This window comes from Heptranchias perlo, chromosome 1 (assembly GCF_035084215.1).
Source record: "Heptranchias perlo isolate sHepPer1 chromosome 1, sHepPer1.hap1, whole genome shotgun sequence".
NCBI lineage: Eukaryota > Metazoa > Chordata > Chondrichthyes > Hexanchiformes > Hexanchidae > Heptranchias > Heptranchias perlo.
The window spans coordinates 23,772,163-23,799,660 of NC_090325.1; the positions used below are offsets into that span (position 1 = coordinate 23,772,163).

The window sequence follows — 27,498 nt, forward strand, 5'->3', positions numbered from 1 at the left end:
TTCCTGGGATGGTGGGATTGTCGTATGAGGAGAAATTGAGTAGAATAGGCCTATATTCTCTAGCGTTTGGAAGACTGAGGGGTGAGATTATAAGGCAGCTCACCACCACCTTCTCAAGGGCAATTAGGGATGGGCAATAAATGCCGGCCTTGCCAGCAACACCCACATCCCATGAATGAATAAAAAAAATCTAATTTAAACATACAAAATTCTTAAAGGGCTCGACAGGGTAGATGCAAGGAGGATGTTTCCCCTGGCTGGGGAGTCTAGAACCAGGGGTCACAGTCTCAGAATAAGGGGTAGGCCATTTAGGACTGAGATGAGGAGAAATTTCTTCACTCAGAGGGTGGTGAATCTTTGGAATTCTCTACCCCAGAGGGCTGTGGAGATTCAATCATTGAGTACATTCAAAACAGAGAGCGATAGATTTCTAGATATTAAAGGCATCAAGGAATATGGGGATAGTGCAGGAAAATTGTGTTGAGGAAGAAGATCAGCCATGACCTTGTTGAATGGCGGAGCAGGCTCAAGGGGCCGGATGGCCTACTCCTGCTCCTATTTCTTATGTTCTTATGTTCTTAAACTCTCTAATCCAGGGATTATAACATGCTGTCTCCATCCGCTTCCTGGCTGAGGTCAGCGCACACGAGTGATAGAACCCCTAAGAATATATGAATATATTTCTCAAAGCTTCATTCCCCATGCAGAGCCTCATTGGGGATGGTGGCGGGGGTGGGGGTGGGGGGATGGGAGGGGAGGTGGTATTGAGAGTTCATTGTAAAATTGAACCAGTAGGCACGTGGATGGGTTGAAATCGTACCGCATTTTGTGATAAAGTCCTTTTGGTCTGTGGACTGAGTAATGATCTCATTACAAGTTTGAAACTCACGTAAATGATCCGCTTGCTGGATTTCATGTTTTTTACATAGAATTACATAGAATGAAACAGACCATTCGGCCCAACAGGTTTATGCTGGTGTTCATGCTCCACACGAACCTCCTCTCTCCCTACTTCATCTAACCCTATCAGCATATCCTTCTATTCCTTTCCCACACATATACTTATCTAGTTTCCCCTTAAATGCATCTATGCTATTCACCTCAACTACTCCTTGTGGTAATGAGTTCCACATCCTCAACACTCTCTGGGTAAAGAAGTTTCTCCTGAATTCATTGTTGGATTTATTAGTGACTATCTTATATTGAAGACCTCTAGTTTTGACTTCCCCACAAGTGGAAACGTCCTAATTAACTGCATTTGTGCAATGCCCGATAAGTTGATGAAAGATAAACCTACCGTGAGAGAAAGATCAAATATTACCGTAAGGGAACAGGTGAAAGAGCTGTGCAGTGAGGAAAGTGGACACATTCAAGTGGTAGTCAAGGGAAGGGTTAATAACCAATCAAATGAAAAATCCTGAAGTGCTTTCTGTCAATGTTAAAGAAGAGACAATTATGTGGACAATGTGGAAGACAGCATGGATCCAACAGTTAACCAGTGTGCATAAAATGTGGCAAGAAATAACCAAGGTGTTTCAAATCAAGCTCATTAACTTCATTCTCAGGATGTGTGCTGTGCTTGCAAAGGTTAGTGAGAGAGAAGCAGAGTGCTGTGAAGCTCTGTCTTATCCTGGGCCAGTGGCAGAGCTAGCAGGCTGCTTGCTGTTCCAGGCCTATAGAAAAATGACCAATGTTACAATGCTGTCTTCAAAAGACATCTTCCAACAGTTTTCATTACAAGATACTAATTAACTGTGTATATTGTTTGGTTGCATGTATTCCTATATGGGAGGGAGTGAGTAGAGGGGGCAAGACGTAAGAACTGGATGGTACTAGCCCAAAGCTTAGAGGAAGCCTACTCTTCGAGGCGAGGATGTCCTTGGCAGCCTCCTCCAAGAGAGTCAAAGGCTGGTATTTTCAGGCCTCTGGTTCACATCTGTTCCCTTGTATTAGGTGCTGCCTTATCATACAAACAGAGAAGTAATCTTGACATGTTATAAGTTGAAGGAACACATGCACAGTGACAGAAATGTGCTGCAGCTGAAACCCATTGTGGGTGTCACAGGGTTGTGCTATAAAACTCTTAGGTGTGAAGCCAGTTGAAGCTGTGTGTGTCCCAAAGCTTTAAATTTTAAGCTACAGCAGAACAGGCTTGAGGGGCTGAATGACCTACCCCTGTTCCTAATGTGCGTTCCTATGGGTACGTGTGGTCAGCAATGAAAGAGCTGTAAGCTTGTGTATAGCCTTTGCACCCAGGAAAATATAATTTTTCCATGTGCAAGGTTCGGGGAAATTGGCCCTTTATACTTTTATGAACATTTAGAATGCCAGGCAGTCAGGATGCGAATGTACAACGCATTTACAACAATTTATTAAAATACTTGGTTGTTATGATGTCCTTACCCATAATTTATAACTTTAATTCCCACTCATGAGACTTTAATGTTGGCAGAGAAAATACTTTTGGAGAGAGGTGAAAGACACTGCACTTAGATGGGGAGCTATTAAAGCATGCCGCACAGAATGAAATAACATTAATACAGCAATAAATCAATGTAAAATATCCTGCAGTTTTTATCATGTACTGAGGAGCAAGCAGAATAATAAGACACAGAATGCAAAATTTATCACATTCATGAGTGGGCCCCGGTGACTCATGTGTACCTGTCCACTCTTGAATTATTTGGTTGCCTTTCACTCATGGGATAAATTTAACAGTTCACTACAGAATATCTATGTACTACTTTGATAAAGAATCATCTTGTACCCTCCGTAAACTTGAGCTCATCCAAAACTCTGCTGCTCATATCCTAACTCGCACCAAGTCCCCTTCACCCATCACAACAGTGCTCTCTGACCTACATTGGATCCCGGTCCGACAACACCTTGATTTTAGAATTCTCATCCTTGTTTTCAAATCCCTCCATGGCCTCACCCCTCCCTATCTCTGTAACCTCCTCCAGTCCTACAATCCTCCGAGATCTCTGCGCTTCTCCAATTGTGGCCTTGTGCGCATCCTTGATTTTCATCATTCCACCATTGGCGGCCGTGCCTTCAGCTGCCTAGACCCTAAGCTCTGGAATTCCCTCCCTAAACCTCTTCACTTCTCTACCTCTCTTTCCTCCTTTAAGACGCTCCTTAAAACCTATCTCTTTGACCAAGCTTGGTGTCAAGGTTAATTTGATAACGCACCTGTGAAGTGCGTTGGGACATTTTACCACGTTAAAGGTGCTATATAAATGCAAATTGTTGTTGTTGGGTGCTGGGAACTGGCTGGTGCATACCATTCACAGCTGGGACCTTGGTCCAAACCCAGGTAAGACTGATGAAATGGCCCTCATTTTGCTGTTAGGGTTCTAGGTGCAATGAGCTTTGACTGGATTTAATCTAGTCCCTTTTCTAAAATTCATTCTTGGGATGTGGGCGTTGCTGGCAAGGTCGGCATTTATTGCCCATCCGTAGTTGCCCTGAGATGGTGGTGATGTGCCTTCTTTTTGAATCACTGAGTGGTTTTGATACAACTGAGTGGTTTGCTAGGCCACTTCAGAGGGCAGTTAAGAGTTCAACCACATTGGCGTGGGACTGGAGTCACATATAGGCCAGACTGGGTAAATGCAGCAGGTTTCCTTCAGTGAACCAGTTGGGTTTTTGTGACAATCCGGCAGTTTCATGGTCGCTTTTACTGGTACCAGCTTTTTATTTCCAGATATTTTAAAATAACATTCAAATTCTCAAACTGCCATGGTGGGATTTGAACTCACGTTCTCTGGATTATTAGTCCAGATTTCTGGACTACTAGTCATAACTATTACACTACCATTTCTAGTGGGCAGAGCTCACATAGTAGATAGAAATAGATTGTTTCCAGACCAGAGTAAAGGGATGCAGATATAAGATTAAATATAAGATTAAATATAAGAGATTTAAGGCAAAGAATAGGAGAAATGTTTTTACACTGAGGGTGGGAAATTCCTTGTAGCTGTTCCCGCTCCGCCAGCATTACTTCACCGGAAGTGCGGCGGAAGCCTTGTTTACCCCGAAGTAATGCCAGCAGAGCGGGAGCAGCTCCAATGAATTTTCAGCTCCATGTCAACCTTTAACAATGGGTTAGATAGATGGTTGAAGGAAATAGGAATAAAAAGGGCGATGGGGAGAGAGCAGGCACATGGGATTAGGACTACTGCTCGTGTGGTGGATAAACACCAACACAGACAGGTTGAGCTGAAAGGCCTTTTTCCCTGTTGCAATTAATGGTTCAGAGTTTGCTGCCAATATAGTGGCGAGTTTAATGCACATGCCGTTATGAGTGTGTGAATCGTCCAGCAACTTGTGGTGAAGAAGAGCTATCCCATGAATTACGAATCGCTACAAGTTGCTGGACAATTTGCGCCCCTGTGCCGTTAGCTTCTCGAAAACGGGAGCTCGCCCTCAACCTCCCTGTGGGTTTCATGAAGTTGTGGCATTTGCGTATTAATTGCCAATTAAACTCGCCACAGAAAGCTAGGCTGTTCCTGCAATGCCATTCAACCTCTCCGGCCCAGAAAGGGAACAATTTAAACTGTGGAGTCTCATTCCTACAGATAGTAAATTGTTGTTAGCGATGTTTAAAATTAAAAAATGTTACATTGTTTTCTTACTTTTCTTTTCTGTCTTTTTTTTCTCTCTCTTAATCCAATCTTTCTTTCCCTCTCTTTATTTTTCTTTCTGTACTTGATTTGACTCTAATTCACCCTCCTTCTCCGTCATTCCTCTGTTTCTTTCTCAACCTTAAATTTCATTGTTGATCCCGTTGTTCACCAAGATCCCAGACGCCCTGTTGCCCTCACCGTGCCATTATCAGCTTGCACTTCCAGCAAGTTACAGGGCGAAAGGGTGAGGGAAAATGTTTAACTAACGGGGAACGTCGCGAGAGGCGACAAATTCTGGGCCATAATGTAATTCTAAGTAATTTGATACTCCTTGACACTAACTTGGCACTGTCACTCAGAAAGCCCTTGGTAAAGTTAATGTGGAAAACGTGAAAATGTTGCATTGATGTAGCAGGTAATGCTCATGTGAGATTGTGGCTGCGGTACATTTTCCTGGCATGTAATGATGTTATACCCGATCCGTGAGTGACCAATACCGACACTAGTTGCCTGAAATGGAAATGTTCTATTCTCTAGTACTGACATGCTTCACTTCGTTGAACACAAAGTCTAACCAAAACAAAAAAAAATCACACATTGAGGGGGTGAATTTCCGCGGTGGTTTCTCCGGTGTCTCACTGTAAATTCAGCGGAAGAGCTAAAGAAACCTAGGAAAAATGGTGTAAACAATGGAGGAGTGGGAAACCCCTGCAGAAATTCCTGGGTGCACCTCAACACAACACTCAGGGGATGACTGAGTGCATGATTGTGGTCCGGCATGAGACCTACTCCAAGAGGCTAGAATTCAATCCAAGTGCAGGACAATTGCAACCTTACAGAGAATAGCTTTTCATTCAGTTAGTCAGTTCAGGATTGAAACACATATATGTTTATATATGTATATATATATATAGAAACATATTCATGTATATCATGAATTCAATGTCAGCAAATGTGAAGTGGTACATTCTGGTAAAAACCATTATACTTTAAATGGGGAAAGGCTGAGTGATGTGGAACAGCAGAGGGATTTTGGGGTTCAGGCTTTCACTCAGGTACGGGACTGGAGGTGAAAGGATAGTGTGCCAACACTGTCGGCCACCTAGAAACATAGCCTGTATAACCCCCACCCCCAAAACAAGAATGATAGTTCCGTTTTTAAAAAAAAATGCCAATCACCTCTCCTCTCCCTCTTTCTTGGGGTACAATTAGACGTGGATTAGGAGCCCTCCCGTACCTAAGGAAAATGGCCGTTATTTATATGTGAGTGGGAGCAGCTCCGAGGAATTTTCCGGCCCATGTCGACATTTAAAAATAGGTTTGATAGGTAGTTGAAAGAAATAGGAATATGCGAACAGCGTGGGCACTTGGGAATAGGACTACTGCTAGTGTGGAGGGTAAACACCAAAACAGATTTATACGTGAGCCTTGAGTGTCAGCATTTGTTCTACCATGAGAGTAATGCTGTGGAGCCTGATCATCCTCACCCAACATCCACATAACGTATACTCCAAGCAGGTGGCATTGACTGATTTTTCTCCCCCTCAGCCTCGGGGCAGTGAACTGTGCCCTATTGCTCCACAATCTGAGATCAGGTAACTCAACACTGACCTGAATTAGTTTCCTTCCCGGTATGTCTGAATATTTACTGGGTAAACTCACTGGTCCATTGGGAGGAACTAACGATGGCTCCTTAAGAGTTGGGGAAACCACCCCATGTCTCTTTTTTTATTTGTTCTTGGGATGTGACCACATTCATTGACTATTCCTAGTTGCTCAAACTGAGTGACTGACTGGAACACTTCAGAGCAGATTAAGAGTCTCTCGTCTTTCATTCCTGATGTGTGTCTCTACTTCAGTCAAGGCTGCAATTTTTTCCTGGCATTGCAGTTTTTTAACTTAAAAAAATACATAGTTAATATACTTACCTAATTTTTCTTGGATTCTCCTTCTTTGTTTTTTTTTAACCGTCTAGTACATATCAGTTTCTGACTAAGATGTTGGGGAGATGACTGGTTCCTTTTTGAAGTGTAGTCACTGTTGTAATGTGGGAAAGGCGGCAGCCAATTTGCACACAGCAAGATCCCACAAACAGCAGTGAGACAGATGACCAGATAATCTGTTTTCGGTGTTGTCTGAGGGATAAATGTTGGCCAGGACACCGGGGAGAACTCATAGGAACATAAGAACAGGAGTTGGCCATTCAGCCCCTCCAGCCTATTCCACCATTCAATTAGATCATCGCTAATCCGCTCCCTGCTGTTCTTCGAATAACAAGAGTTAACCTATTTTTTCTTTCGGAAACTGACTGAACGGCTGTTCAGTTTCTGTTTTTATTTCAGGTTTCCTGAAATTCACTATTTCCCCTTTTGACTGACAGCCGGAGGATCCTTTCGTGCGTTTGATTGACAAGATGAGGTGAACCGTAAATGGGTCTCTGAATTTTGTCATTTTGTTGATATAAGGCCTCAGAAATTTGCCAGTAGAGGGTAGCAGCTCACACTCTGACTTCCCCCAGGATATTTGTGTAAGAGATGAGCACACACTGAGCCTAAACCATAAGACGCAGCATGTTTTGATTACTGTGCTAGGGGAAGCCCTGGGGTGTTAGATGTAAGACCCCTCCATTCGGCTAATTTATCACATGTTTCATGAGGCATATGTGCCTGATGAGCAAAATCTGTGAATAATCTTAACAGCTGTAAATAACATCACTGTGGCGATTTACTAATTAATGGTGCATTAGCCAAATTAGAAAAGGGATAAGGGCCATGCACATTTAATGCTGCATGGTATAGAGGGTTCAGAGTGGGGAGGAGGGAAATGATTGAACATACGCAAATGTGAAAAGCGCGAAATAAAAAGAGAAAATACTGCTAAAGGTACCCCTTTTCCCAAATTCATGAGACGTGTTTCCCGTGGGTGATGCTCCCCACAGGGTGGGCGCATATGGAAAATTGCTCCTGGTGTTTCAAATTTGACCCTTGGTTAGTTATGGAGAAGGGTACAACAAAATAATAACCTACCTTGTCTTTCGGATACTGACTGACCTTCTGTGCATTCCCAGCATTTTCTCATTTTATTCAGCTTTCCTAAAATTCATCATTTCCCCTTTTTACCAACACCAAGAGCATCTTTTTGTTCATTTGATTGACAAGATTAGGTGACCCATTAATGGGTCTTTGAATTTTGTTGATATAAAGTATCAAAAATTGGCCTGTAGAGGGTAGCAGCTCACGCCTACACAGTGTCGGCAAACACTTAAGAACTTTTAGTTACTGTAGTCCTAGACTGATTTGTTTGTGATCAATACCTGTTGTTTCCAGCTTTAGGCAAACACCAGGGTGTGGAAATTCCTTTAGGCCTGTATCCGGGCCTGAAATGGTCACTGCGCGCAGAGCACATTCCCCAATCGGGAGGCCCAAGGCCGGCCTGAAATTGTGGGGGGCGATTGTGAGTACTGTGGAGATGGGGGAGCAGTACCATTCCCCCTACCTCCACAGGAATGGTTTTTGAATTTTTTTTTAAAGAAGAAAGAAAGACTTGCATTTATATAGCGTCTTTCACAACCTCAGGACATTCCAAAGAACATTACAGCCAATGAAGGAATGTAGTGTAGGAAATGTGGCAGCCAAATTATGCACAGCAAGGTCCCACAAACAGCAGTGTGATAATGGCCAGTTAATCTGTTTTAGTGATGTTGGTTGAGGGATAAATATTGGCCAGGACACAGGGGAGAACTCCCTTGTTCTTTGAAATAGTGCTATAGGATCTTTACGTCCACCTGAGAGGGCAGACAGGGCCTCAGTTTAACGTCTCATCTGAAAGATGGCACCTCTGAGCACTGTAGCACTCACTCAGTACTGCACTAGAGTGTCAACCTAGATTTTGTGCTCAAGTCTCTGGAGTGGGACTTGAACCCACAACTTCCTGACTTAGAGGCGAGAGTGCTACCCACTGAGCCATAGCTTAAAAAGTACCTTTTGTTGGCGACTGCTGCATAGGCCATGTGGCCGCTGAAGGCTCCTGCTCCGCTCATTGCATTCCAATTTTGCTAAAGGGACCTAATACAGGCATTAAGAACATAAGAACATAACAACATTAGGAGTAGGAGTAGGCCATACGGCCCCTCGAGCCTGCTCCACCATTCAATAAGATCATGGCTGATCTTCTACCTCAACTCCACTTTCCCACCCTATCCCCATATCCTTTGATTCCCTTCAAAAATCCATTAATCTCAGGCTTGAATATATTCAATGACTGAGCATGCACAGCCCTCTGAGGTAGAGAATTCCAAAGATTCACAACCCTCTGAGTGAAGAAATTTCTCCTCATCTTGGTCCTAAAAGGCCGACCCCTTATCTTGAGACCATGACCCCTAGTTCTAGACTCTCCAGTCAGGGGCAACAACCTCTCGGGTCTACCCCGTCAAGCCCGCATAGAATTTTATATGTTTCAATGAGATCACCTCTCATACTTCTAAACTCCAGAGATTATAGGCCCATTCTACTCAATCTCTCCTCATAGGAAAACCCTTTCATCCCAGGAATCAATCTAGTGAACCTTTGTTGCACCCCCTCTAAGGCAAGTATATCCTTCCTTAGGTAAGGAGACCAAAACTATGCACAGTACTCCAGGTGTGGTCTCACCAGAGCCTGATATAATTACAGCAAGACCTCCTTACTCTTATACTCCAACCCTCTTGCAATAAAGGCTAACACACCATTTGCTTTCCTAATTGCTTGCTGTACCTGCATGTTAACTTTCTGTGATTCATGTACAAGGACACCCAAATCCCTCTGACTATCAACATTTCTCAGTCTCTCCCTCTTAAAAAATATTCTACTTTTCTATTCTTCCTACCAAAGTGGATAATTTCACATTTCCCCACATTGTCACCTTCTCGCCCACTCACTTAATCTTTCCATATCCCTTTGCAGACTTTTTGAGTCCTCCTCACAGTTTACTTTCTCACCTAGCTTTGTATCATCAGCAAACTTGGATATATTACACTTGGTCCCCTCATCTAAGTCATTGATATAGATTGTAAACAGCTGAGGCCCAAGCACTGATCCTTGAGGCACCCCACTAGTTACAACCTGCCAACCCGAAAATGACCCGTTTATTCCGACTTTTTGTTTTCTGTCCGTTAACCAATCCTCAATCCATGCTAATATATTACCCCCAAACTCATGAGCCCTAATCTTGTGTAACAATCTCTTGTTTGGCACCTTATCATATGCCTTTTGAAAATCCAAATATACTACATCGACTTGTTCTCTCTTGTCTACCCTGCTAGTTACACCCTCAAAAAATGCTAATAGATTTGTCAAACATGATTTCCCTTTCATAAAACCGTGTTGACTCTGCCTAATCATATTATGATTTTCTAAGTGCCCTGTTACTATGTCCTTAATAATAGATTCTAGCATTTTCCTTAATACTGATGTCACGCTAACTGGCCTATAGTTCCCTGTTTTCTCTCTCCCTTCATTCTTGAATAGCGGGGGTTACATTTTCTACCTTCCAATCCACAGGGACCATTCTAGAATCTGGGGAATTCTGGAAGATCAAAACCAATGCATCCGCTATCTCTGCAGTCACCTCTTTTAAAACCCTAGGATGTCGGCCATCAGGTCCTGGGATATGTCGGCTTTTAGTCCGATTAATTTCTCCAGTACTTTCTCTTTACTAATCTAAATTGCTTTAAATTCCTCATTCTCATTAGACTCTTGGTTCCCCACTATTTCTGATATGTTTTTTGTGTCTTCTATTGTGAAGACAAATACAAAATATTTGTTTAACGTCTCTGTCATTTCCTTATTCCCCATTATAATTTCTCCTGTCTCAGCCTCTTAGGTGTTGGTCGGCCTTCTTCTTGAGCCAGTCTTCTGCAGTCCGTGTGGTCAAAGTTTTCCCACAGTGCTGTTAGGTAGTGAGTTCCAGAATTTTGACCCAGCGATGATGAAGGAATGTCCAAGTCAGGATGGTGTGTGACTTGGAGGGAAACTTAGAGTTGATGGTGTTCCCAGGCATCTGCTGCCCTTGGCCTTTTAGGTGGTAAAGTTCACTGGTTTTTGAGGTGCTGCTGAAGAAGCCTTGGCGAGTTGCTGCATTGCATCCTATAGATAGTACACACTGCAGCCATGGTATGCCAGTGATAGAGGGAGTGGATGTTTAAGGTGGCGGATGGGCTGCCAATTAAGTGGGCTGCTTTGCCCTGGATGGTGTCGAATTTCTTGAGTGTTGTGGATCTGCTCCCATCCAGGCAAATGGAGAGTATTCCATCCTGCTTCTGACTTATGCCTTGTAGGTGGTGGAGAGCCTTTGGAGAGTCAGGAGTTGAGCCACTTGCTGCAGAATATCCAGCCTCTGACCTTCTCCAGTAGCCATGGCATTTATGTGACTGGTCCAGTTTAAGTTTCCTGTCAATGGTGATCCCCCCAGGATGTTGATGGTGGGGGATTCGGCTGTGGTAATGCTATTGAAGGTCAAGGGGAGGTGGTTAGGCTCTCTAGTTGGAGATAGTCATTGCCTGGCACTTTTGTAGCATGAATGTTACTTGCCACTATCAGCCGAAGCCTGGATGATGTCCAGGTCTTGCTGCCTGCGGGCACAGACTGCTTCATTGTCTGAGGAACCATGAATGGAGCTGAACACTGTGCAATCATCAGTGAACATCGCCATTTCTGACCTTATGGTGGAGGGCAGTCATTGATGAAACAGCTGCAGATAGTTGGGACTAGGACACTGCCCTGAGGAACTCCTGGAGCAATGTCCTGGGGCCTCCAACAACCACATTCATCTTCCCTTGTGCCAAGTATCACTGCAACTACTGGAGAGTTTTCCCCCTGATCCCCATTAACTTCGGTTTTACTAGGGTTGCTTGGTGCCACATTCGGTCAAATGCTGTTTTGATGTCAAGGGCAGTCACTCTCACCTCACCTCTGGAATTCAGCTCTTTTGTTCACGTTTGGACGAAGGCTGTAATGAGGCCTGGAGCCGCGAGGTCCTGGCAGAACCAAAACCGAACAGGATCGAAGCATTCTCGGTAAAATGAATCATTCACAACCAGTGGTTATGCCATTAGGCAATTCAAATAGGTAAATGAACACCTATTGTTTGTTCTTGGGACTCATTGTTTTGGGTCTAACAGTGGAACAGGATGGATCATCATCCTCCCAGTCATAACAGTGGGTTATACCTAGTCCAGGGTTAAGGATACTGGAAACTGGTAGAAGTATGGGGCATCCTCATTAAGAGCCAAATCATAACAACTAAATTGTAATCTCCACTAAGACACCAGGCTGTACATCTCAAATGTCCCATTTTAATCGAGATGTCTCAAGATTAGTCAGCGCCACTGAGAATAGAAGAAGTGAGATGCAAGACTCTCAAGCAGAAAAAAACCCAGCCTACCTACAGAAAACCAAGCACGGGCCCAAATTGCACCTTATCAATACATTGTATGAGGGGTGTAGACAGAGTAGATAAGAGAGATAAAAGAACCAAAAGCGACATGAGGAAAAATTTCTTTATGCAGCGAGTGGTTATGTTCTGGAATGCACTGCCTGAAAGGGTGGTAGAGGCAGATTCAATCGTGGCTTTCAAAAGGGAATTAGATAAATACATGAAGGGAAAAAATTTGCAGGGCTACGGGGATAGGGCAGGGGAGTGGGACTAGCTGGATTGCTCTTGTAGACAGCCAGTACGGGTTTGAAGGGCCGAATGGCCTCCCTCTGTGATGTAACCATTCTATGATTCTATGTAGCCCCAATAGAAACTTGCAGACTGCACATTTTTTGGAACACAAACTGCCAAAGAAATGCTGTTTTTTTTTGCATGTGCCTTGATTTCCTTCAGAGCAAGATTGTGGCTGTTGGGTTGGTAACCAGAGGCCACAGATTTGAGGTAATTGGCAAAAGAACCAGAGGCGAGATGAGGAGAATTTTTTTTATGCACCGAGTTGTTATGATCCGGAATGCACTGCCTGAAAGGGCGGTGGAAGCAGATTCAATAATAACTTTCAAAAGGGAATTTGATAAATCCTTGAAGAGGAAAAATTTGCAGGGCTATGGGGAAAGGGTAGGTGAGTGGAACTAATTGGATAGGTCTTTCAAAGAGCTGGCACAGGCACGATGGGCTGAATGGCCTCCTTCTGTGCTGTATCATTCTATGATTCTATGACGAGCCATCAAGGAGAGCTTAGCATTTCATCATCTACTACAAACCTAGATGGAAGCTGAATTTCTATTGATTTTACTTTTCCCGGCCACGGACTGACTCCACTGAGAGTAAGCCACGTTTATAATGCCCTTGTTCTGGTGCTGGGTAGCAGAATAGGGATGCACAGGAACATACTGTTTAATGATTAATTGTTTTGTACTTTGTCCAGTAGAAGGAATGCCTTAGGTGTCTTATTCACCACTTGCGTCTTAAAAATCCAGTGAGTTTTTGGTACAAATATGTGCAGTTCACTGCAGTCATGTAATAAAATGTATATAATTTTTTTTGGTCGATGGGTATCTGACTCACGTGAAACCCATCATCATGTTTATGAGTTTCCAAACACAATGGAGAAACCCACACAGATAGAGCTTCTGTTTTTCCAGTGCGGATTGTATACCTTTTCTCCAGAGAGATACACTACATTGATCTAAGTCCAGAGACCTAATGCACAGAGAGGCTGAGCAAAGGCTTAGGAACCCCCCCCCCCCCCCCACCAAGAATGTGCAGGGTGCTGCTGGAGTTTAACCACCTAAAACTGGGCAGCTTACCACTACAGACCACTGCTTTCCACTCCTTGACAATCTAGGGCTATCCTGCCTATTAGAGCCATGGCTTATGGGGTTATCTGAAGCGGAGTGGGACGAGTCCCAGCTCCCAGTGACAGATCGTCCCATTCACGCTCCACTGGAGAACCAAACTGGCTGGTTAATCATCAACAGTGTCCTAAAGTACTGCTTAGCTATCTGGATTACCGAGTCTACCACAGAAGGTTGACTTGGTTTTGAGCTTCCATTGCCAGGCATGTTATTATGGAGCCATCTCACCCCAAAGAGACCCTGCTTATATTAATGTGAATATACATACTGCATGTTTAATGATTCTGCAGGACCTGGCTTTTAAACTATATAAATAGTCATCAAACTGTGTAATTTATTGGGAACCTTCCAGCAGTAGTATAATACAAGATGTTACTAACAGCTTTTTTTACACTGCCAATTTCCAGTTGAAGTTTTGCTGAACTCTGGTAGCCTAAAGGCTACTGGACTAGCAAACTGGAGGCCATGAGTTCAAATTCCACCATGGCAAATTTCAAAACTGATTTCAATAAACCTGCTAATTTGTACACTGGCACCAGATAAAATGACCATGCTGGATGACTGTAAAAACCCAACTGAGTCACCAGTGTTTTTTAGGGAAGGGAACCTGCCACACCTACCTGGTCTGCCCTACATGTAACTCCAATCCCATACCAAGTGTTTGGCTCTTAATGCCCTCAGGGCAACTAAGGATGGGCAATAAATACTGCCTTGCCAGCACAGTCCACATCCATACCAAGAGCAGAGCTTTGCATAATTATATCCTTAGAACTTTAAGTGCTCGGAATGGAGCTCTGCGGATGTCCGTAAGCACACGACGCTCTCTGGGCAAGAGGATTCATAAGAACATAAGAAATAGGAGGAGTAGGCCGTATGGTCCCTCGAGCCTGCTCCGCCATTCAATATGATCATGGTTCATCTTCAACCTCAACTCCACTTTCCCGCCCGATCCCCATATCCCTTGATTCCCCGAGTGTCCAAAAATCTATCGATCTCAATCTTGAATATGCTCAACAACTGAGCATTCACAGCCTTCTGGGGTAGAGAATTCCAAATATTCACGACTCTCTGAGTGAAGAAATTTCTCCTCATCTCAGTCCTAAATAGCCGACCCCTTATCCTGAGATTATGACCCCTAGTTCTAGACTCTCCAGCCAGGGGAAACAGCCTCTCAGCATCTACCCTCTTAAGCCCTCTCAGAATCTTTTACGTTTCAATGAGATCACCTCTCATTCTTCTAAACTCCAGAGAGTATAGGCCCATTCTACTCAATGGGGGTGCTTTTAAACCCCAAGTACGGGTGGGTCGGGGGCTGGTGGGAGTTGAAAATAGTTGTTTTTTGGGTTGTGACCACAACCCGGCTTTATTTCCGGGTTTAACGTCGGTGTGTAAAAGTCCAGACTTCTCACTGGGAAAGCAATGTCCGAAAATTTTGTGGATGTGACCCAAAAAAACAACTATTTTCAACTCCCACCCGCCCCCAACTCACCCTTTCTTGGGGTTTAAAATCACCCCCAATCTCTCCTCATAGGACAACCCTCTTATCCAGGAATCAATCTAGTCATTCTAATTGGAGCTGGGAAGCATGAATGAGGCATTTTCTGGCTGGAACCAATAAGAGAGTCACTGGTCTCAGCATGGCAGTTTTAGGTTAAATATACCATTGGACTATGTAACGATCCTGTTACAGACTGAGTTTCAATCAGGTGGTGCATTTTACTGTATGAATCCTTTGCTATTGAGCCTCAATTGATATTTACGCTGCACATGATGGCACAATCTATGTGATATACTTTTTCATATTTCATGAAAATTATGGACAGTTGGCCTAAGTTAAAAACAAACCCTCCAATTGGCATGGAACCATTACTTAAATGGTGCAACAATTCCCTTTTAAGCTTAGTTACTTACCAAGCTTGTAATATAGAGGATAAGATGCAATATCCCACTTGGGGTGCTCAACCTCTTTGCTCATGAGTTTTCAGTGAACCTACCAGTGGGGTATAAATTGCTTTCTATGCCTCATCATTTCCCTCTACCTCCGTGCTGAGGAATTTCTCCCTTTGGCTAGTGAGTTAAATCTTTTCAATATAAAAAACATGCAATCGCCACACTCACTATTACAGTCTTTTTGTGTAATCGCACACCAGCTAATATGCAACCTGTCTGTTCATATACTATAGTCCTGCACTTGCAGTCAATGATTGAAAAACAGGAAGCACAGTGAATCAGGGGTGCCACACCCCGATTCTCCAATTTTTGCTCCCATTGAGAGAGACCCCATGCAGGAGGGAGAGTTTTTTAATTTTGGGGCTCATGTGTTATCTTTGATTCTGTGGAAGATGATGGAGAAGTATTCTGACCTGCATTATCTCTAGGACAGTGTGGAATGCATTCCACTGGGTAAGATTTTTTAATTTAATACTGGTAAGGTTTTATAGTTAATTTACATTACTGTAGCTATGGCCAATTTGGGCATCATGATTGTAAACAGTTCCACATCATGGGCTCCACTTGGAACAAAACTTGATATGGGACCCATACTAACGTTCTTTTACATTAATCTGATGCAGGTTTGAGGGATGAACATCAATCAGCCAAATGGCCTTTTCTCATACCTTGACCAGTTTTCTGCTCCCCCTTGTTACCTGATGCTGGTTCCTCAGGTGCTAATCCTACTCTAGTACGTAGAACAAATGGCCATTATTCCAAGTGTCCATCATTCATGTGTGATCCTTGACAGGGTGTTTGACCATGAGGCATTATAACTGAGCCCAATCCTTGTCCTCACATGGCATCCAATCGTGTTCTTCCAGCAGGGGGGGGTCTGTGGATATCAATCAGGAGCAGGTACCCTGAATAATTTTCCTCAAACAAGCTCAGAGAGACCAATTGCGTTGTCCCTATCTCTATCTTGGTTGGGACCAGCTAACTCAGCAAAGATTGGTGACTGAAACAAGGAACTTTCCAGTCTGTAGGGCTCAACAATTTATTGGATAGACTCTTGGGGGGGTCTCTGATTTTTCTGATGTTAAAAATGTTCCAGAAAGGTATACACTCGTGACTATTGGTGCACGGACCTCCTCACAACACAATAATTAGCTTCAAACTGACATCCAATGTCTCATATACCTTTATAAACATTTGTACATTAATACTAGTGATTAATATGACCCCACAATAATACAGAGGACTGTGTGATTACATAGATCATAAAGTGCATGTCATATCAGTAGGCTTTCTGATTGTCTGACCACTTGTTTCTAAGGAGACAGCCAGAGGATCTGCTGTAATTTGTTATCAGCATGAAATCTGGCCAAGACACAATCAGAAAACATGCTGAAAATACACAAAAGATCACATGTGGGGTCATCAGCACTTTAGCCAGCTGACCAAAAATATTGGAGTTTTGAAGTAACTAGCATTGGTAGCACTAGTTTTAGCTTAATTAACAAATTTAACCGACCCTTTTACAGCAAGTTATTCAGATTTACAATATCAAAAATATGCAATTAATCCCGGTGCACAGATGATTGTTATAAACCTCCTCTACAGCTTTATAAATTCTTGTTACCCAGCCACAAAAACACAATGCATTACATTGTACCCAGTGGGCCAACATGTGTTTATAGCTAATTCAGTCTGAGGCCCGACTTTAACTCTCCTAAATTAAAAAAAACTATCAACATAAAATTGCATCATTCTACTTTATCCTGTTATCTGTGCTGTTAAAGTGAGTGATGGCCCAAAACCAACATCATCCTCCAACAAAACAAAAAAAGAGAAAGTGCCGAACAGATTGCACATCTATAAATCTGACTGTTCTTGTAGGATGATATTGTATTCCCGAGAAAAGGGACTTCTTGTTTTTAAACAGACACCATAATTTCTTTTGGGTTAACCTCTCTTCTGCGCAATGTCTCCTGCAATTCTATATCTGGTCTTCAATTTCTTATATGTCTGCTTCCCTGTCAGTGCTGGCTAGACACCAGCTCACTGTGTGATGTTCCTGTGAAATGTCGCTCCTTCACTGGATCATTCCTGAAACGGCAGAATGTAATTTATGATAGGAATTACTAGTAGACCATGCGGAATAGGATGAGATTAATTAACCCATAGAGTACTGAGTTTACTAGCAGCTGTTGGCAGTCAAATGTGTTTCGTATTAGGGACAGACTGAAAGACGAAGTCGGTATTGTAAAACCCATAAAAGATATATAGTTTCACTCCATCTCAGTTAAGCAATAAATACATGAACATTTAATCCAAGGCCAGTAATGAACTCAGACATCTGAATTGAATTCAGGTTTTAACACACCAGGTTCAATTTTAACACTCAATTTTACCTTGCATCAAAATGGACCCTGGTGAGCTAAAGCCCATAACATGCTATTAGAGTGCTTCACAGAGCATTTATTTATTTATTTACATGATTCCCCAAATAAATAGCAAGAATTAAAAATTACAAGATATGAAACAGTATTACAGTCTGAGGAGCTGCTCACAAACAGGGCCCCACAAGGTTCTGCACCAGTGCAGGGTGGAGCCCCAATTTCTCATGCCTCGTGCCTTCCAACCTTCGTAGTGGTGTGGAAGGCTGGCACTTCTTCTCAGGGGTAACAGTGTGCCACCCTTGGGTTGCTCCAACGCAGCTTTAAGTGTCCAAATCGAGGCTGACATTGGCAGAGACCTATCTGACAGCAGGTTGTCTACTCTCCATTGTCCCTTTATAATCCTGACATGGAGCAACATCATTGAGTAAAGCAACACTGGTGTGTAAGAATCCCACGCCATGAGTCCAGTTGATTTGCTGGTTATACAGGAAATCCCATCCTTGCAAGTGCTAACACATTGCAGGTTGGGAGATATGTATGTGAGGCGAAGAGAGAGAAAGCTAATGATGGGAAAAAAATAACTAAAGTAAGAAAGACTTAGATCTACATAGCACCTTGTCACATTGCACGACACATTCCAAATCACTTCACACACAATATTTTTTTTGTTAAAGTGCAGTGTCTGCTGTTATGTAGGCAAATATACCCAAGGTGAATAACCAGCTAATCGGTTTTGATTGTATTGGCCGGGACACTGGCAGAACAATCTGTTCTTCTTTAGTAGTGCCATGGGATTTTGAATGTCCACCTGAACCACAGGAACAGGCAGCTAGGACTTATGTCTGACATATCCAAAGAACAGCACTGCCTTGATACTAGGTTACGTGCTCAAGACCTGGAGTGCTGCTTGAAGCCACAACCCTTTGACTCAGTAATGAGAGTGCTCCCAAGCTGACACTTACAACAAAAAGAAGCAACTTCTTAAAAAGTTATTGCAACAATCTATGGATTGCTTCCAGTTAATTGCAAACAATGGAATTTTATTCCATTTGAGTGCCAAAACTTCTGAGAGGCAAGCAAGAAGGGAAATATTTTGTCAACACATCAATAATCTTTTTTCCAAGAAATGTAATAAAATTCTGATGTTAAACTTGGGTCAAAGAAAGTGAACTTTTTTCCACACTCATTTTTCCCTCCTCTCCTCCAGGGGGTATAGTCCCATGAGCGCTGGCAAACAGCCAGCCCATCACCCAAGTGGCCATTCTTCATGTCTGAACACAGACAGCGTTGACAGGCTAGTCAACCATGGATGGTATCACAGCCAAGTCTAATACTGTCCTCATCTGACATCCATACACACACACACATTTCCAGGAGGGATTATTCTATAGCAAGAATGTGAACCCAGGTTGATTTTGCTCTCTCTTGCCATCACACACTGGGGTCAAATGTACCACTCCAACTGTTGCCCTGACTCAAATCAGTTAGCTTGGCACAGACCAGTGATTGGAACTTTTTAAAAATGATTTTAAATGCACTACAGGAGCAATATACTATTCTAGGTGCGGATATATGCAAATCATGTTTCCAAATCATTAATATTTAAATCCATGCACCATCAATCACTAAACAATTGTATTTTTCACTTAATGAGTGATCAGGTCATTTGTTCTAGACTAAACATGTAATTCTTTTGTAACTAGGACATTTGTCATCTAATACTCTATAATACACTCAGTTCCAACTATTTTCTTAGTAATTATAAAACTCGTGATTCACTTTGAAAAAAGGAATTTAAAGTGGACAAATTTTAAGTGCGGTGACTAATATGAAAGTTATTTTTTCAAAAGGAAAATTCGAAATGATAATATTAAAAAAACTAATTGAATTATTAAAATATCTAATAAAAATGCAAAACAAATGGAAACTTCTGGATGGACGCATTTCTTTAGTGGAAGAAAGATGAAGATACAGTAATTACAGCAATTTAAACAAAATTAGACAAGGGGGAAAAAGTACAGAAATGATATTCATTCCTCCAGATGAGACGTTACTGTGAGGCCCTGTCTGCCTGTTCAGGGGGACGTTAAAATCCATGCCTCTATTGAAAAAGAGCAGAGAGTTCTCCCAATGTCTTGGCCAATATTCCTCCCTAAACCAGTGTCACCAAATATAAACATATTGTTTTATTCATTCCCGGGATATGGATGTTGCTGGCAAAGCCGGCATTTATTGCCCACCCCTAGTTGCCCTTGAGAAGGTGATAGTGGGCCTTTTTCTTTAACCACTGCAGCCTGTGTGGTGAAAGTGCTCTTACATTAACCTGACATTTACCTCATTGCTGTGAAATGTTGCTGGAGCAGAATCACTGCCTTGTTTGCCGACATAACAGAAATCACTGCACTTCAAAAAGTAATTCATTGTGTGAGGCATTTTAGATGATAAGATGCTAGATAAATACAAGTCTTTCTTTCTTGCTTGCTTATATAGATGCAGTTGGCGATTAAATAACCAAGCCCTTAAAGCATTAAAGTGGCACAGTGTTTATGAAATAGAGTTTGGCAAATTTTACGATAGCACACTGTACCATGTCATAGATTGCATGGCAATGTATCACACATCTCTTGTGCATGAGATAATGGGGTAGATTTTTTTATCTTTGACGCCAGAGCAATAAGCATTGCCTAGGCAGAATCCAGAGAGGAAAATCTTGCGGGAAGGATTGCACACTGGTAACAGAAAGTGACGGATTTTCCTTCCATTTAACTGAAGGAAAAATCTAGCGGATTCTTTAAAGGGTACGTGGTCCTCCCCATCTGAGTATCCTCTCTGTGCTCTGTTGAAGTGATGCTTACCGCCCAGGCAGCAAAGGTGAAAATCTACTCCAACATCTCCACAGTCCACATCAATGCCATCCTATACCCAGCCAGTAATAGGGCTCTTAATTAAGACCCAAAGTGGAACTCATGGATCTTCTCATCCTCAATCTTCCCAACAGCCAGTTACTTTCCCCTTTGTCCTCTGCTCAGTGTTGCGCCTGATGACTCATCTTGAATTACCAACTCACTGTGTGGGAGAAACCCAAGGGTTTTAACAATCTGCAGCAGTACCAAAATTCCTGGAGTCTGACAATTAAATTTACTCTCACCTGAACAGAAGAGAGGAAAGGCACACGATTGGAGTTGAGATGGTATTTCTCCACCACAGATCACATCTATTTTTAAAAACACGACAGAGGAAATAACTAATGCTGTGGTAATAATATGCAAACGACATATCAAACACCCACACTGCAGCTGTTGGCCACCGTGACACTGTTATTGGAGAGATCTCAAAACAGGCTGCTCCTGCCATGGTTTTGCCAAAAAATAAGCCTGACCAAAAATTCTCCATTGGATTTCAAGGGCAATTCTTGGTCTGGTTGGACTGCCTACATTTATTCTAGCTCCTTAACAGAGGTTCTTAGTTAGGAAGTGTCCTACATGCTCATTTTGCATAAAAAGTATGTTACTCTTGTATTTATTCATAATTAGATGTGACCATATAGCATTCGACAGGAACAGGGCTTCCCTCTCAAAATGGGATATCAAACTGACCTACTCAACCAATTCTGTGAATTTGCCTAATTGTGGTGAGAATTTAAGGAATAGGGCAAATTGGTGAAATATGCTTTGAATTGGTTGGAGGCTATTTCATTTCCAAACTGCAGTATCCCTTTCTTACATGTCAATTTCACACATTTGAAATCAATCAATGAGTGATTTTGTTTTATTCATACATGGGATGTGGGCGTCACTGGCAAGGCCAGCATTCATTGCCATTTGTGCACGCTTTGCAGGGGAGTGGGACTAATTGGATAGCTCTTTCAAAGAACTGGCACGAGCATGATGGGCTAAGTGGCCTGCTCTGTGCTGCACGATTCTATGACTTTGAAGTGAGACCCTGCTTTAAATACGATCGACACTGCTAAAGTTTAATAGGCAAAACTTTGACAGAATGCAGTTATACTGCTGCTGCAAAATGATTTCAACTATGCAACCCTGCAAAAATAACAGTGTAACTTAAAGCCATGTCATACTGCTTGGACTTGATGCTACATTGAGTCTAACTGTAGCGTGGGGGTCAAGGTGGGTGGAAAAAGTGTGCAGAGGATCAGTTTGATATCTTGTGCACTTGATTAACCCGAGCGGAGCAGTCTCTTTACTATTCCAATTCTGGCCTCTCGCGCATCCCCGATTTTCTTCGCTCTACCATTAGTGGCTGTGCCTTCAGCTGCCTACGCCCTAAGCTCTGGAATTCCCTCCCTAAACCTCTCCGCCTCTCTCTCCTCCTTTAAGACACTCCTTAAAACCTACCTTTCACCTGTCCTAAGATCTCCTTATGTGGCCCAGTGTCAAATTTTGTTTGATAATTGCTCCTGGGAAGCACCTTGGGACTTTTTAGTACATTAAAGGCACTATATAAATGCAAGCTGTTGTTGCTGTTGTTGTTTTGAGAGTGTGGCTTCTCCTGCCCATACTCTCAAGGCAGTTAGAAATATAGAAAATAGGAGCAGGAGTAGGCCATTCGGCCCATCGAGCCTGCTCCGCCATTCAATATGAACATGGCTGATCCTCTATCTCGATACCATATTCCCGTTCTCTCCCCATACCCCTTGATGCCTTTTGTGTCTAGAAATCTATCTATCCCCTTCTTAAATATATTCAGTGACTTGGCCTCCACAGCCTTCTGTGGTAGAGAATTCCACAGGTTCACCACCCTCTGAGTGAAGAAATTTCTCCTCATCTCAGTCCTAAATGTCCTACCCCGTATCCTGAGACTGTGACCCCTCGTTCTGGACCCCCCCAGCCAGGGGAAACATCCTCCCTGCATCCACTCTGTCTAGCCCTGTCAGAATTTTATATGTTTCAATTAGATCCCCTCTCATTCTTCTAAACTTGAGTGAATACAGGCCGAGTCGACCCAATTTCTCCTCATACCATAGTCCTGCCATCCCAGGAATCAGTCTGGTGAAGTTTGGTTAGCAGTCTGAAGCGAGGTCTGTGTGTGCACGCATATGCAGAGCTCCCTCTCTGCACCAGTCTGATCGGTGGATAGGCAGTTGAAATAAAGTGCTGTCCACTGCAAATCAATGCTGCAGCTGATCAAAGATTTTAGCTCCAGTATAACCACAGTGTTAGTGATATGGAGAAAAACGATGATGCTTTCAATTAGCATTGGGAAAACATTGCGTCTTCAAAATGTTGTCGGGTAGTTGTGATGTGATTTGCTCCATCTGCTGTGTTCCACATCCCTCCATAAAATAGCAAATATCCACCTTCAAACAAAGCTCTGAATTAAAATTAAAACATTTTTTAAAAATGAGCAGAATAAACTAATTATAAAATTTTTAATTTGACAATTTGAGTTTTTCTTTGGATTTCAATTCAGATTGAAACCTAGTGAAATGAATACTTAACAGAGGGGTCTAGTTTTTTTAAAATTAGAAAGCAATAGCAATTTTCCTGAATTTAAAACTGCAATAACATTATTCATAACATTATGGTCTGTTCATATACGTTTCCGTCTCTCTTGCCCCCCCCCCTCTCTCTCTCTGTCTCTTCACATGAAACAGCTGCAGTCAGTGTATCCTCGGGAGCTGCTCAGAAAGCAGCTATTAAAAAAGTTTTTTTGGAACAGATGTCCAGCCGAGTGCTGGGGAATGTGCCAAAAGTTTCGTGTGACTGAGTGTTTCTTCCCCAAATCGCGTGCCTTTGCTCTGCCCTCTGCCCTGAGTGGCGCCAGCTCTGCTTCCCACACCAGCAGCTGAACATCTGGAGTCTGGGGCTGCACAAACACCAAACACTCCAGAAAACCATCCTCTCCCTTCATTCACTCCACAAACAACACGGTGGCAAGATCAGCGCGTGATTTATTAGACACTATTGCAGCTGGAAAGTACAAGAATGCCGAGGGAAGTTCAGATGAAGTTTAAAAAACTCCCATTGTCATAAAGTGGGAATGAAAGCTTCAATTACTCTAGTTTAATTGCTTCACAAGTTCATTATTTTTTTTAAAAGGGAAGATTTACTGCTTAAAAAAATCTTGTCCTAAATCCAGACAATGTATTGACTTGATAATATTATCACATTAAGTTTTATTCCTATAAGGTTTTTTTTAAATGAGAGAAAAATCTGCATTAAACATTTCTTCAAATCTCCACAAAATACAAGAGTTTGATCGATTCCCAGGTTTTTTAAGTAAACGTCTGTTGCACCCAGCGGGTCGGTAATCTTGCCTCAACCTACAGCCCTCCCCCCATCCCCCCTCCCCTCAGCCTTCTCGGTTCAAATAAAAACAAATGACCGCACTGTTCGGAAATGTTTCAGTTCACGAGAGCTGTGTAAAGGCCAATGCAGCTCATGTCGAAATACAGCACGCAGACAGATAAACAGATCGATCTGTACCAGGGAAACGACAACACTCATGAGGCAAAGATGCGAAAGAATCCTGCCGTTATGCAATGCGGAAAGACTGTTCAACCCAGGGTGTATCAGACAAGAGAGGGTTAAAAAAAAACCCATCTCGTTCATACAGTGTGTGTGTCTGTGTGTGAAAGAAAGATGGAGAGGACTTTCAAAGTGTCTCCTTGCGCTTTTAGCACTGGGCTGGAAGCTCACCTTCCTCTTTTTTGATCTGCCCTCTGCCTGCAATGTCTTGGTGCATTGCTCCACACACTCGGAGAAGCTCATGTTGCTGTGATCGGAGCTGTAATCGAGGTCAGCAAGCCTGGCCAGGGACAGGATGTAATTACACGCTATCCTCAGGATCGCCAGCTTCGACAGCTTCTGTCCATACGAATAGCAAGGAACCTGCAGAGAGGCGCCCAGAGTAATTGAAGGGAAAAATACAAGATGATTAAGTCTGGCACGACATGCATACATACTTAAAATTACATAATACATATATACATATAATTACATGCATATACACATACAGGCACATATGCAGTAAGTTAAGTATAATACATATGTATACACACAATAGATACATGTATAAATTTATAAATATATATACACACATATATACACAGTAGATAAATGCTAACTGAAGTGGTTAAATTGTGGGTTATATATTACAAAAGGATTTCCGGTATTGAGGTAGTGTTATATCGATAAACACTGGTTAGTTTCCGTGAAATGAAATAGAAATCTGATTTGACACACTGCTGAGGTGGTTTTACTTTAAAATATGTATTGGGCACGCGTAACAGTGCTAAGGTTCAGTTGATCTAACGGTGTATTGACAATTTATGACAGGGTTCGGCCAAGCTCAGACGCTAATTGTTTTGAGGAATGTAAAAGAAACAAACACACCACGTGCAATAAAGCCCTGGGCTCCTGTCCAATATCCCAATCGGCAATTTTGCACCTCATTATTAACTCAGTTTGTGCAATTTTTCAGTAATCTGTTCAGTGACCTCTCTCTCCCACAGAGAAGTATTTGTAAACATACACAAATGCATCAAACTGCCTTCGCCAGCTCGTTACATTGTATAACTCTAGGCAAATGTTTCAAACTTGAGCATAAGATAGAGTGAAAAGTGTCCCTTTTTAAAATCAGTTTCCACTCAATAATGTTAAATATGTACCGAATGCTCAGGAACAGTCTTTTTTTCAACAGTGAGAGTCTAAGTCTCGAGGCTGGGCTAACTAAGTCTGTAAATGCAGCAATAAGGTCGTTCTGTCTGAGTGTTAACAAAGAATGACAGACTCGGTATTAAAGGGACCACAGAATCTGTTCCGGCAGCCTAGATCCACAGTGGAAAGGAACTTTTCGTGTGTGCCTCTGTATCTGTTTAAAGCGTTTTGGGGGCCTCTATTAACTTCTGTATCGTTTTTCTACATTGAATTCTGAATAGGTGACAAGCGATACAGTTACTGTAAATGTGCCTTGTGTATAGTATTCCCATCATTTAGACCCTCCCTACATAAGACTTTGAGAACCTACTGGGGCTGATTATGGAAACAGCTTTTGGCCATGGACGTTAATTTTAGGATCATGAGGTGGTCGGAGCTTAACATTAACTCCACTCATTGTAATCAATATTTACATTACGATAAGCTGAACTAACACTGAGCACATTGTATTTATATCTTTGCTTGTAAATTGAATTATTTTAATAGCCTTTGACAATTTGTTTGATTCGACCTTTTTGTTTGCAGAGTCTCCCTATTTAATTATTTATAGAACAAAATATTATCCCTCATCCTCCAGATTATTACTGTCCCAGTGTAAACTGTACCTGTTTTCTCAGAGCTTCGAAGGCTGCACTGATGGTGTGGACTCTGGTTCTTTCCCTGGCGTTCGCCAGCAGTCTCCTGGTCTGCTGGATGGCTTTGATCTCGGTGGAGACGCTGGAAGTTTCGCCCGGCCGTTTCCTAGGCGATGGGCTGTAAGTTGCATGCGAAATCGACGAGTAGGAGCCGTCGGAGGAACGCTGGCACAGCACGATGCGGGGCTGGAGGCTCTGCTGGTCCACAAACGCCCGGGGCTCAAAGGCGCACACTTGGGGCGGAGGAGGTCGAGTAAACTTCCCCTTACCTGGAGCTGCAGACTGCGGGCTGAGACCCTCATCATCTCCTCCCCCTCCTCCTCCTCCTCCTCCACCCGGCGCACTTGCCATGGTCGCAGTCCTGCGCAAATCCACAATATCAGCATCGGAACCCCTGCAAGTGGAAGTGGTGGGTGTCTCTTGGAAAGTGTCATCGAAGCGACCTTCCCTCTCAGTCAGCCGGGCGATCAAAGGGTCGCCCACCTTTTCCTCCTCACCTTCGTAAACTTTCTCAATCTCACCGTGCCTGATGACATCCCGATTCTTCCGTTTCAGCCTCTTTATTGTACCGATCCCTTTGACGCAGAGTTTCTTCCACTCAGCCTCGTCCAGGCTCTCCGAGGTCCTCATTATGAAGAAGACAGCCGAGTTTTTTTTTAAATCTTCTGCAGAGCGTGTTTCAGCCCTGTGTGTTAACCTTCCTTCTCCGCAGCTATAGCAACAGCTCTGAAGCAATGCCTCTAGTGATGCGAGAATGTCATCTCAAGTCCCTTGCTCTGCATTGCCAACATTTTTTTTGCGAACGCATTCGGCGATCCATCTGTGTTTGTTTAGCCTCAGCTTACACAGAAGCCCGTGTTAGTCACATCAGTCATCGCGATGCCTGTTAAAGGGAGACTGCGAAACGCAACGCGTTATAAAAAGGAACCCTTCGCATCTGCCTTTCGTTCACATCACACTTTCAGGAGTAGTTTTGAAGCTGGCGAACACAGCAAAGGCTCGAATCCCAAATGTTCTGGTTTATTTCGACACGAAATCCATCAAGGCAATGATTTAACAAGAAAAAATGCCTTTCCATTGAGTATGGAAGATTGAAGGGGTGATCTGATTGAGTGTATTTAAAATGATTAAAGGATTTGATAGGGTAGACAGAGAGAAACTATTTCCTCTGGTGGGGGCGTCCAGAACAAGAGGGGGGGGGGGGGACATAACCTTAAAATTACAGCTCCGCCGTTCAGGGGTGATGTCAGGATGCACTTCACACAAAGAGTAGTGGAAATCTGGAACTCTCTTCCCCAAAAAGGTGTTGAGGCTGGGGGTCAATTGAAAATTTCAAAACTGACATTGCTAGATTTTTGTTAGGTAAGGGTATTAAGGGATACAGAACCAAAGCTGGT

General features: G+C 42.8%; 1 protein-coding gene across 2 annotated transcripts; it reads right to left on the reverse strand.

The window, feature by feature from the left end:
- Nucleotides 1-16,428: 16,428 nt before the first annotated feature.
- Nucleotides 16,429-27,083, reverse strand: atoh8 (atonal bHLH transcription factor 8). Of its 2 annotated transcripts, XR_010962627.1 has the most exons (4): nucleotides 26,072-27,083; nucleotides 24,447-24,638; nucleotides 20,936-21,001; nucleotides 16,429-17,494 (listed from the first exon to the last, which is right to left on the reverse strand). XR_010962627.1 is itself a non-coding variant. In XM_067982386.1 (3 exons), the coding sequence occupies exons 1-3, from the start codon at nucleotides 26,729-26,731 to the stop codon at nucleotides 17,489-17,491; spliced, it is 858 nt and encodes a 285-aa protein (XP_067838487.1). In that variant the 5' UTR covers nucleotides 26,732-27,079; the 3' UTR covers nucleotides 16,429-17,488. The 2 variants fall into 2 exon arrangements, 1 of the variants encoding a protein (XP_067838487.1); XM_067982386.1 differs by lacking the exon at nucleotides 20,936-21,001 and having other exon boundaries at nucleotides 26,072-27,079.
- Nucleotides 27,084-27,498: the final 415 nt, after the last annotated feature.